The sequence below is a fragment of the Poromitra crassiceps genome (genome assembly GCF_964638095.1).
Source record: "Poromitra crassiceps genome assembly, chromosome: 13".
NCBI classification, from domain to species: Eukaryota; Metazoa; Chordata; class Actinopteri; order Beryciformes; family Melamphaidae; genus Poromitra; species Poromitra crassiceps.
This window is the reverse complement of record NC_139644.1, coordinates 32,895,483-32,907,459: the sequence shown is the minus strand read 5'-3', so window position 1 is coordinate 32,907,459 and position 11,977 is coordinate 32,895,483. Positions and strand designations below refer to the sequence as shown.

General features: G+C 42.2%; 1 protein-coding gene across 1 annotated transcript in view; it reads right to left on the bottom strand.

Annotated features, from left to right (window-relative positions):
• Nucleotides 1–11,604, bottom strand: part of LOC310788142 (choline transporter-like protein 2) — a 34,100-nt gene extending 22,496 nt beyond the window's left edge. The window contains exon 1 of the mRNA XM_083649656.1: nt 11,544–11,604. Within this exon, the coding sequence (XP_083505782.1) occupies nt 11,544–11,571 (28 nt within the window). The 5' untranslated portion in view covers nt 11,572–11,604. The remainder of the gene's footprint in view (nt 1–11,543) is intronic.
• Between the last annotated feature and the right edge of the window lie 373 nt (nt 11,605–11,977).

Sequence of the window (11,977 nt, the reverse complement as noted above, 5' to 3'; positions counted from 1 at the left end):
TTGAGATTCTAGGAAGATAATCTGGGAAGATTCTCCTGTAGTGCGTGTCACAGCCAGATTTCAAAAATCGGCTAGGATTGTCAAAATCCTGTAGTGTGAGCCAGCCTTAAGTCAAGTCAAGTTTATTTGTATAGCTCTAATTCACAAGCATGCCTCAGAGGACTTCACAGAGAACATGTCTAGCTAAATCTAGCTGACACAACAGTAACAATTACAGTAGTAATAATAAGGGGGGGAAACCACCCAGGCAGCATGCCAGGCAGTATGTGTGACACACATGTCATAAATCACTCATGATGTGATACCCACTGATGATGTTGTAGACATTGTGACATCATCAGTGATGTCAAAAAATATTCTCTGCTGAGGTTATAAATTAGACAACTCTTGTTTACAGCCCAGCCAATCAAGCCTGAGCCTGCAGCAACAACATGGACCATAAGAACCAAGTGCGATTCTATACTAGAATTGAAAATCTCTAGTAGCACTTGACTAGATGAACAACTTCAACCACGTTGGCTTATGTTCAACTAAGGCCTATTCTTGAAGCAGTTGAACATTTGGAAGTGAATACTTTCACAAATGGTTAAAAACTCAAAGGCTGATCAGCTCACATAGCCAAGACAAGTCTGTCATCTTAAACCTGTCAACAGTGTTTTCTCCCATCTTGTGGGGACATTGCAGTATTGCACTGGCTCCACATTGCTTTACTTCACATTCACAGGGCCAGAAGGAGAGGAGTAGCCTTGCCAGGCAGCTGGGTTTGCGTGAGATCATGAGATCAGATCACAAGACACATTTTGTAAAAACAAACCATTTGGGAGCGCCAGGTTAGAGAAGGACAAGACCGAAACCAAATTCTGTTAATGGGCCTTCTTTCTCTTAGGACTGCTCAGTGCTCAGTGGTGCTCAGTGCTCAGTGGTGCTCAGTGCTCAGTGCTCAGTGGTGCGTGCAAGAGACAAGAGACTTCTTGGATTGCGCTCTGTGATCTGCATTCAGGCAAAGGCAATTAGAGCGTGTGTTAGCTTCCATTCAACAGAGGACTGTGAATTCTTAGACAAGAGTTCACAGATGGACTCAGTGTCCCACACTCCATGCTGCTGACACACACAGAAGATCCAGCCGAAATGACTGAAACTTTCCCTCCATTCTGTTCCCTTGTTATGGCTGATGTTGCTCCTCGAGAAAGCCCATCTGGAGCTCTGGCCAATTTTCCACACACACAAAAAAAAGTTCTTCAGTGACTCGATGTGAAACAGAGAACTGCTATTCTCCAGAAATGTCATGTGCTCTATCATACTAGAGATGAAATGGCTCATGTCCCCAGCAGCAGTTCCAACTTCCCACTTCCCACTTCCCACTATTGTCCGTTCACTGTTGTGGTCAGAGAAAGACCAAAACAGGGAAGAAACATTTACAGTAGTTCAAGCTGCTTGGAATGGCAGATGGCTGGTGTTGTCATATAGTAGGGCAATATAATTAGTGATATCAAGTTTTAATAGACAATTAATATTTGGAATGTCAATTTAGTGTTCTTAATGTGCTGAATCTGATGCAGTAACCCCACCTATCTGGCATTTCAAACAGGCAGAAATGAATGCTAAGGGTGCTTTCCCACTGCGCCCTGGTAGCGTTCCCCAAATTGACCCCCGTTTTGGAACATTTTATATTTGCAAATACTATTTGACACAAGTGTGGATTATACCTGATCTATACTGTTCATTATGACACACAATTAAATAGTATCTCACATATCTTTCTCTCAATATCTATTTTTCATTCATGAGAATGAGAAAGGTTGGTGCGCTGCTAGAGGGAAGCAGGGTGGCATTTTAATCTGTTAAAAGCATTCTTTCCAAGACATCTAATCCAATTCCAATGAAGCACCAGTGTGCATGTGGCCGAGATGCCCCTCTGCATTCACTCAAATCATTACAGAGACATTTGCTACATGGCTAAGAGTTGGATTGAATTATGAAATGCCACATGATTTTTTATAAAGCCACAAATTTAAAGACACACAAACTGTAGCTTCCCAGATGATTGGTACTAACAAGTATGATGCATTTGTTTGTGAATATTATTATTAATCAACAATAATAATCAATCACATTCAAACATTTTTTTTTGGAAATAACAGAACTAGTCAATTGAGATCCAAGGTGTTTACCTGACAGTGACAGTATGAGACAGGACAGAACAATTAATCAAAATTTGATCGAAATCGCAATATGGTCTCTGCCGTTTTCAAATCGCAAGAGGCACGCATTTGATAAAGGTGAAATGTGTGTCAAAATACCATTTTAAATTCAATATTGTGCTGAAGAGATGTCCTGTCCTAGACGTTACATTCTAGAGCAGTGATACTCAACCCGAGTTGCGGCTCCTTCATTGGTGGTTGTGGCTCTAAAAAGAAAGAAATAAAAACAACAACAAAACTGTCGGCAGAATTAATTTCAGGTGTCGCGCTCTGTGTCGTGAGACAAGTGCAAACTCCGTCACATTGGGAAAACTACAGTAGATTAGCATGAACCTAAAATGGCTAAAGATCGTAAGAAACACAAATATGAAGAGGAATATCGAACATTTCAAGCGGTCTGAGAACTTGAGTTTTTCTTCCGTGTCCATGGACCATGGGTTCAGGAAAAAGCATCTCTCTGCTTTGTGATAACAGTTCACAATTCAAAAGGTCCAATTTGCAACAACATCACAAAATAAAGCACCCAAGGTCCAGTACTGACTCTCTGAGAGGTCCAGTACTGACTCTCTGAGAGGTCCAGTACTGACTCTCTGAGAGGTCCAGTATTGACTCTCTGAGAAGTCCAGTACTGACTCTCTGAGAGGTCCAGTACTGACTCTCTGAGAGGTCCAGTACTGACTCTCTGAGAAGTCCAGTACTGACTCTCTGAGAGGTTCAGTACTGACTCTCTGAGAAGTCCAGTACTGACTCTCTGAGAGGTTCAGTACTGACTCTCTGAGAAGTCCAGTACTGACTCTCTGAGAGGTCCAGTACTGACTCTCTGAGAGGTTCAGTACTGACTCTCTGAGAGGTCCAGTACTGACTCTCTGAGAGGTGGAGAGCTGAAGAGCTGCAGCGAGACTCAAACTGAACCAAGACCGGTTTCAGACAGGACGCTTTTGGATTTGTGGCTCTTGCAAAAGTATATTTTGTCAAGGTTGAGTACCACTATTCTAGACTTAAGAAAAAACACATTTGTTTGGTACACAGACCCCCCACGAAAATCACACCGTAACCATTTTAATACGTTTCTCAATGAGAATGAGAATAATGATGTAAAAATGATCATTCCATCTAATATCGCAAATCATATCGCAATTGCAATATCAGTGAGAAATAATCGCAATTGGATATTTTCTCAAAATCGTTCAGCGCCAGACAGGACGATGATGTCATGGCCAGGCAATACAGTAGGCAGACTCTAATGCTATGTAGAAGCTGCAGCCTGCCTCCCTGCTACTCTCCCACATGGCTTTCATTACAGGAAGAGGGTGTGGACTGGAGTGCTGAAGTCCAAGTTCAAATCTATTTACAGTGTATCTCACGGAGGAAGCAACACCACTACGTTCCCTTTTTACACTAAAGAGCAGAGACACTATTTAAAGTAGGAGAATATCATATTTGACAGTTTGAGAAGCGTACAGTATACGCTAAGTGACAATACTGTCTGGTAGGAAGATCTCCACATAGTGAAGGGAAGGCTGAAGGGACCGGATGTTTGTTTACTGTCCGCCTCCTACTTTGAGTGCACTGGAGACAGCAGCTTTTCAACAAGCTGGCAAGTTGCCTTTTTCCACTTCCCGCCCAATTCATCCATTTTGTGTCTAAAAGGCAGGAAGTAACACACACGATTTCAGACGGACAAGCCCGTCTTTATTGTCACACGATTACAATCAACACATGCACGGAGGGCCACAACACACACATGCTGACGGCGGCCGGTGAAATTTGTCCTCTGCATTTAACCCATCCTGGCTTTGTCCTTTCCTCCGGGGGGCAGGCCAGGAGCAGTGGTCGCTTTCTCGTACAGCGCCCGGGGACCGACTTTGGATGTTGTCGTCACTGGTCGGATGACGATGACGATCTGATCTTCTGCATGTTTTTAATGGGGGGGGGGGGGGGGGGGGTTATATACGGAGGGATCCCCCTGGGGGAGCACGGGGAGAACATGCAAACTCCACACAGACAGAAAGGCCCTTACGACGAGATACCCCACCTGGGCAGTAGGCACTGAGGATATGGGGGGGAACACAACCACAGCGCCCACAGTGTCCCAGGCGAGAATCGAACTCAGGACCTTCTGACTGCGAGGCGACAGCTCTACCACTGAGCCACCGTGCCCCTTGCACACAGGTGCAAGCAAAACATGAATGAAGGTTTCCAACTTCCACACCGTTTAGGTGTTCCGGTGCCGGGGCCCCCGTTAAGGTTTTGCTTGCACCTGTGTTACTTCCTGCCTTTTAGACACAAAATGGGTGAATTGGGTGGGGGGAGTGAAAAAGGCTAATTGGGTTTTCCCGGAGCAAATGACACAGCTGAGCTGCAACACTCAATTTGTGTGTTTTTAATGGTTGTGTTAACATTAAAATGATGACCTGTGTGCCTTGATAAATAAGCTGGTTCAAAATAAAGTGGTTAAATGCAACCTTTTTTTCTTGTGGTCTTTATTCAAATGAGGTCATTAAAAAGTATCAATAATTATTGATATCGACGATATTAACCCTTGTACCCCGCAGGCGCGGAATCCTCAATTTACTATTGGTCCATCTGATGGACCTTAACGGGTATTCTGTACTAATTTATAAATATTAATTTAAATTTTTAAATTTTTGACTGTTTATAATTCATTGGTAACTTCTTCCCTAATACCTCATACCAACATTTCATACCTATTCGAATTTTAACCCCTCAAATGCCAGTGTACAGTAAGTACAGTAAAAAAAAAAGTACATAAAAAAAAAAAAAGTACATAAAAAAAAAAAGTGATTTTTTTTCCATTTCCATAAAGACAAACTGGCTTTGGGTCTGATATTATGGGCAAGTTGGGGTGTTTTACAAAAGTCACCACTGCAAGATGCCTAGTATCAAAGATTCGCAGGCATGATGTCACAATAGCTATGACATCACTAGCCTATGACATCATCAGTGATGTCATGAGATGATTTTTTTGTCAATAATATGTCACTGATGACATTACTGATGATGTCACAGACATTGTGACATCATCAGTGGGTTTTTGTATTTTTTGTGATTTTTTGTAAAAATAGTATTTTTTCATATTTTGAGCCAAAAATCCAAAAAGCGCATGTTTTGGACTACCAGCCATTTTCCCCAAAAAACACAAACGAGCTTTAGTCCAGCATCTATCCTGGTCTAAAGGCTTCAAATCAGTAGTGTGGACTGTCAAATTCAGTTTTATAATATTTTCCCATCTTTGGCATAGGAATCAGTTTTTTTTACATTTCATGTAAACTGTATGGAATTGATTGCTATGCCAAAACTGGGGGAATATGGGGAAATAGGCAAACACATTAGAAACTACAATTTTAACCGCTTGAGTCAAGGTGAGATGTGTAACATCAAGGAAATAATGATTTTTTGAAAAATTTGCTGGAAGTAAAAAAAAAATGTTCTTTTTGTGCAAAATTAACATTGAAATCAATGGGACAACTATGCAATGGACTTTGAGACCATGTAACTCCCCCAAAATTTCTACCAACTCCAAGGTTAGATATTAAGGTCAAAGTTCAAGGTATTTGGTCCAGGATGCCCGCTGAAATAAATGAAATAAATTAATTTTGTGAAAATTTGCTGGGAGTACCAATAGAGTGGTTTCAATGGAAGTCAATGGGTCCATCAGATGGACCAGTAGTAAATTGAGGAGTATTTTTGAAAATAGGTCTTAGGATCGTATAAAAATGATAACTATGATTGATTTTTGTCAAATACCCCCAAAAAAATACCTAGCCTTAATTTAAGACCATATACTCAAAAAATGTCGAAACGGCCCATACGCGAATGCAGGAAAAGTCCATCAGATGGACTAGCGGGGTACAAGGGTATAATAATTATTTTGGCTATATTGCCCAGCCCTACAAACAAGGCTTGTTTTTATTAGTTTCTGAACAGCTGACATTTTAGAAATATGGTAGACGTAAGATCTCTCATGCCATAGCAGCAATATGGTACAGAATGCTATGAAAAGTAAATTGTAGCACTTCATCTCAATCCATCTGCTGTGCACAATCCTCTTGACAAACAGTTTATCTTTACAGTGTGCGCTCTTGGGAGGGCCCTTATCTTCAGTGCCTACTGCCCAGGTGGGCTATCTCGTCGAAAGGGCCTTTCTGTGTGGAGTTTGCATGTTCTCCCCGTACCCCCCAGGGGGTTCCTCCGTACATAACCCCCCACTAAAAACATGCAGAAGATCGTCATCCGACCAGTGACGACAACATCTGAAGTTGGTCCAATGATGGTCCAATGATGGTCCCCGGGCGCTGGAAAGAAAAAGCGACCACTGCTCCTGGCCTGCCCCCCGGAGGAAAGGACAAGCCTGGATGGGTCAAATGCAGAGGACATATTTCACCGGCCACCGTCAGCATGAGTGTGTGTTGTGGCCGCATGCATGTGTTGTAGTGTTCGTGTGACAATAAAGACGGGCTGCCGTCTGAAATCGTGTATTGACTTCTCAAGACAGGAGAAGATGTGATGTTTCAGCCAGACACTGTGAGGTCAATGATACAGGATCAGCTCCTAACATTCAACCCTTATCTCCCTTGGTGCACCTGGTGTAGCTCCTTCAGTCACTCAGACACAGATGACACAAGGCACTATAGAGATCCCATTCCCATAGCACTTGTATTTTCTTTCCCAGTGTAGATATGTGGGAAACAGAGTTTCAACACAGAGCAATTAGAAAGAATCAATCTAATTAGCAAGGCTTTCTGATAAACACAAAAACACAAAACAGGAAGCAAACATAACAGTCTACTCTAAAATATTCTCTCAAATTGACTTCACTCCTCAGAAGCAAGAGAACACTTCACAGAGCATTTATGGGAAATAAAGAAGTTGTCAACATGCCAATAATAGACGGATTTCCTGTTAACCAAGAGTGATATTTGTGCTAAGGAGGGTCAGCCAAGTACAACAGACACAGCTAGTGGTTTGAGAAAGGAAGCCCACAACCGACAGCGGAGTTCAGGGGTGGTCCTAGTTCTTTAAACACCCAAATTACAGTGGACATGTGTGTCTCTTTTCCTCTTCATTTTCCCTGACGGTCTCACACTGCTCTGAACCTGCCTTTGTAGTTCAAACTCTAAGCTAGCTGGCAGAAAGTTAAGTCATATGATTCTGTTTGGGTTATAAAGCTGGCTGTGATGACGGAGAGTTTCCTTCGTCTGTACTGTAGCACATGGCTGTTTGTGACTTGTGAGTATACAACACACTGTGCGGTAACGAGACAATTTGGCCTAATTGAAAACTGCTGGAATATGCCAAAAAGTAAAATCTTCAAATATAGCTCAAAAACCCGTCAATTTAGCAAACGGCACCAACTTGAAACAGAGATCAGAGAGACTCAGGATCAGGTTTCAAGCCACTCTCCTAAATACGGCTTATAATTACAGCTACTCTGCAGCAGGGCATGGCTGCAGGCGGGTTCAGATCCTGTCATTGGGGTTTCTTGATATATCTCAGCCTGAAATTACTCCAACATGTGAAATAGTGGCTAAACGTACAGTGTGTTCTAGGGAGGTATTCTGACAGAACAAGTGACGCTGTATTTCTGAAATACTGTGGGATGACACGTTAACGCCAAGCTTATGAATACAGCTTTGGAACAACGTGATGTTAATGGCGTTAAGTGCTGCTGGATATTTACAGCAAGCCACTTTCCCCAGAGATGTGGTCAATGGACAAGTGAACAGAGATGATAGGGCAACATACACTAAACACAATGCTCCATCCTCCTCCCCCCTGTTACAATCATTGCAAGTCCTCTGACCATGTCTTTCAGTTCAAGCATCACAAACTCCTATGAAATGAAGACAATAGCAACAGCAGCAACATGAATTAAGATCATTCATCAGATGAATGAATCTGAAGAGGGACTCCCAGATGTGCTCACATTACTCAAAATAATAGCCTCGCCTCCCTTTTCAGTTGGATCGCCTCAAGTCTCCAGATGCATCGATCATTTTGACGAGAAGCAACACTAAAAGTTTCTTGAGGCTATTTGACTAGCCTGGGTAAACCCAGCCCCCAGTGACCTGCTCTCAGGCTCACCCTGCTTACAGTCACAAGTAACTGGCAGTCCTAGTGACTGGGAACTGTGAGAGCAGATCACGTGGGGGCTGGGTTTACCTAGGCTACTATTTGACATCCATGTTTTCTCCTACCACACAGTCAATCTTTAAGTGCATTTGCGGTCAAGTCATCGCTGGTGACTCCCACGGGACTAAACACAATTATGTTTGTCCTTTGTTTGTGACATTTATCATCTTGTTCTGACTTATATATTATACTGTCTGAATCTTTGACATATAAGAATCATAAGAATCTGGCGATTACAAACAATGACAGTATTGTTGTGCCAGAGGGGTTAAAAATTAGGGCTGGTAATCGAAAGCAATTAGCACCATGGGACAGGCAGAGGAAACGGGCGTGTAGAGAGGCGGGGAAGAAAACACAGCATGCTAAAAGCCACATCAGGTCTGCCAGAGGAAAGCAGAGAGAAGGGAGACAAGCATCAAATTACCTCATCCTTTCATCCCATAACATGACAACAACCCACACATGCCAAATAAACTCAACACATTGCTGCACAACAGTCTGCTATGTATGCCAAAATCCCTTAAATACTGACAAAATGGTTTAATATTTTTAGACAAAAGATGATGTTACCACCACGAAAATAAGGGTTTTCAGTGTTAAAGTCAACATGCTGCTTGCTTTTTCTTTTGTTCCATATTAATTTCTCAAAAACGTCCACCATTGGCTGCTTTAACTAGAAAGGGCGATGTGCCATAACCATCAGGGAACAGGGCGTGTCCCCAAAACATTCAGAAAGGGTAATTGGGGTAAGGGGGGGTGGGCATGCATGGGGGCATGCTTAAGCTAAAATTAGCCTACACATAGCCTACACTCTGGCAACCTCATGCAACTTTAGGGATCCTGTTTTCAACAATACAATATCGATTTCAAAATTATATTTTAAGTCCAGTTGTCAAACGACAGTATTGTTTGTGTGTTTGAGGCATTTTCTAATTACCCATCTATGATCTACTAGCTGGGCGTTATAGTTAGTGTGTCCGAGCTAAGCTTCTGACTGCCAGTCAGACCAATCTGGAATGTAGCAGCAACTGGACGAGCAAAAGATAAACTGAGACATTGTATCCCCTGACACAGGGATCGCGGAACCGCCCGGGCCACCAGGGCCGCGGCCCGGGTACTTTTCAGTTCCCCCAAAAAAAAAAAAAAAATTTTTTTTTTTTTTTTTTTTAGATTTTTTTTTTTTTTTTTTTTACAATTAAACCTCATTTACTTATTACACTCGACTGGTTGTTTTTCAGATGTGATGTGAATCTAAAGTGAACTAAACAAGTCAGATCCACTATAAATGTTTTTCAGTAGATGCTGTGATGTAGCCACAAGAAAGGTGCAATATTAATGTTTTTCAGGAGATGGCGATGTTGCTAGCTATAGGTTCTAAACAAGAAATGTGGTTCAAATGTTTACAGTAGTTTTCCTTTCTTGCTGCACTACAATGTTACAATGCTGTGAGACAGGCCCGGCGTTGGAGGGGGGCCTGACCGGGCCGGGCCCCCCCATTCCCTAAACTGGCCCCCCCATTCATTTTTTTTTTTTTTTTTTGTGTGTGTGCTAAAAACGTTTTTCCGTTTTTCTGTTTTAAAGTTTAAAACGGAATCTGGCTGTCATTAGGCATTGATTAACTGAATGCTATTGCTAACTGTTACTTTGAACCTCCATTTGCAATGATTCTGGCTGGATATTAATTAACTATTGTAAATTTGTCACAATGAATGCAATTTGTGGGTTAGGGTTAAATACATTTAATATTAATTGTTTAGGCCTATTTGTAAAGTCACAACACATTAGAGATGTCTGTAGTTCCTCATAGATTTAGCCTCTTCCTTTTGCTCTCAAATGCACCAGTTTGACGAATTTTACTTTAAAATGTACAAAATCTTCTTCCGGGGGAGAATCCCCCCGGACCCCCCTTGGCCCCCCCAAGCTAGGGGCAGGCCCCCTCTGTAATTTGGTTCTGGAGCCGGGCCTGCTGTGAGACGGAGCTAAACACAAAAGATGCAATATTAATAGTTTTTCATGAGATACTCAGTATTTAATATTAATACTAATACTAATAATAGAAAAGGAGAAGATACTGAATAATGACATCACAACAGTATAATCCTAATGTTAATTTAAAATTAAATATTCTTCTAAATATGGATAAAAGTCCAAAAAACATAAAATTTTCTTCGGCGCTGCCGAGATTCCATTCCTTACAGCACCCCCTACTTAATAATAGTTCCAGCGCGGCTGCAAAAATATGGTGGCGCATTGTGTCAAGTGTACTGGCTCGGGGAACGGTCCGGCCCCCGGTCCCTTAGGTTTCTGACAATGTGGCCCCCTGAACAATTTAGTTGAATAGCCCTGCTGTAAAACCCAGTCGCCCTCATATTCTGGTTTATTTCAAGAAAAACATTTTGGCTAGTTGAAATTAATTGGCTCCTAACTTTAAAATCTAGCAGCCATATTGGCTGGTGATAAAAAAAAGTTGAATCTCAAACCCTGCAGTGAGAGCAGGTGGTGACATAGGAGTGAGTGAGAAAAGGAGCAAATATATGATTGTTAAGACTGAATACTGACATCACAACCGTCTAATCCTAATGTTAATTTAAAATGAGATATTCCTATATGAATCTGGCTTCAAACGACCAAAATCTTTATATGATGATAATAATAATAATCAATGATGGTGGTTCACAGACGTGTGTGTGTGTGTGTGTGGGGGGGGGGGGGGGGGGGGGGGGCACGCCCCCCCGACGGGGGGACACGCCCCCCCGACACGCCCCCCGGCCCCCCCAAGTTCAGATGCGTTCCGCTATCCCTGCCCTGACAACACGACCGAGGCAGTTTAAACAGCAGCGTATACCAACTCTATCAGGCACACTGACTTTTCATTTCACGACAGACCAAAAAAACAAACACTTTCTCTTTCCGTTACTGGACAGCAAAATATATCAATTTAGATCATACAGAAGTTCAAACTGATTAGGGAGGTAAAGTGGACTAGTGCCAGCGAGACAGAGAGCGAGAAAATAAAAATAAGAAACGTAACGTTTGTATCCAACACACGAACAGACTAAACTAATAGTTGCATAGTGTGTAACGTTTATCATAACGTTATGAAGCATAAAACCGAAACTACTGTGTCCGCTTCCCTTAGCCCAGGACAGATGAAGTGAAGCATGGTCGTTTTGGGCTTTAAATAATTACCATATTTCGGTTTCTCCTCCAGTTCCATGGTCCACGGCTGTCTTCTGGCTCAAACAAGCTCCAAACTGAAGATTAGATCATATTCCTGGTCTTCACCGTGACTGCAGTGTTGTGGGTCTGTCAACTGTATAAATAAATTACTGTAGGCTACACAGAAGTCCGCTCCAAGTCCAAATCTCAACTGTCCTCCTAAACTAGACATTCCTTTGAAGAGAGCGCTGACCAATGAAAACGGACGAAACTGTGATTGACAAGGTGTTCAACGAATCAGTGACCGGAGGCAGGAGTTTTGTTCTAACGGGACGCTATCCCACATTGCCTAGAGCAGTGGTTCTCAAAGTGGGGTCCTTGAGGTGTTCCAGAGGGGCACCAGCAAAAAGGGAAATTATTTATTTTCACTATAATTCCATCCATAAGTAACACAATGACAGAAT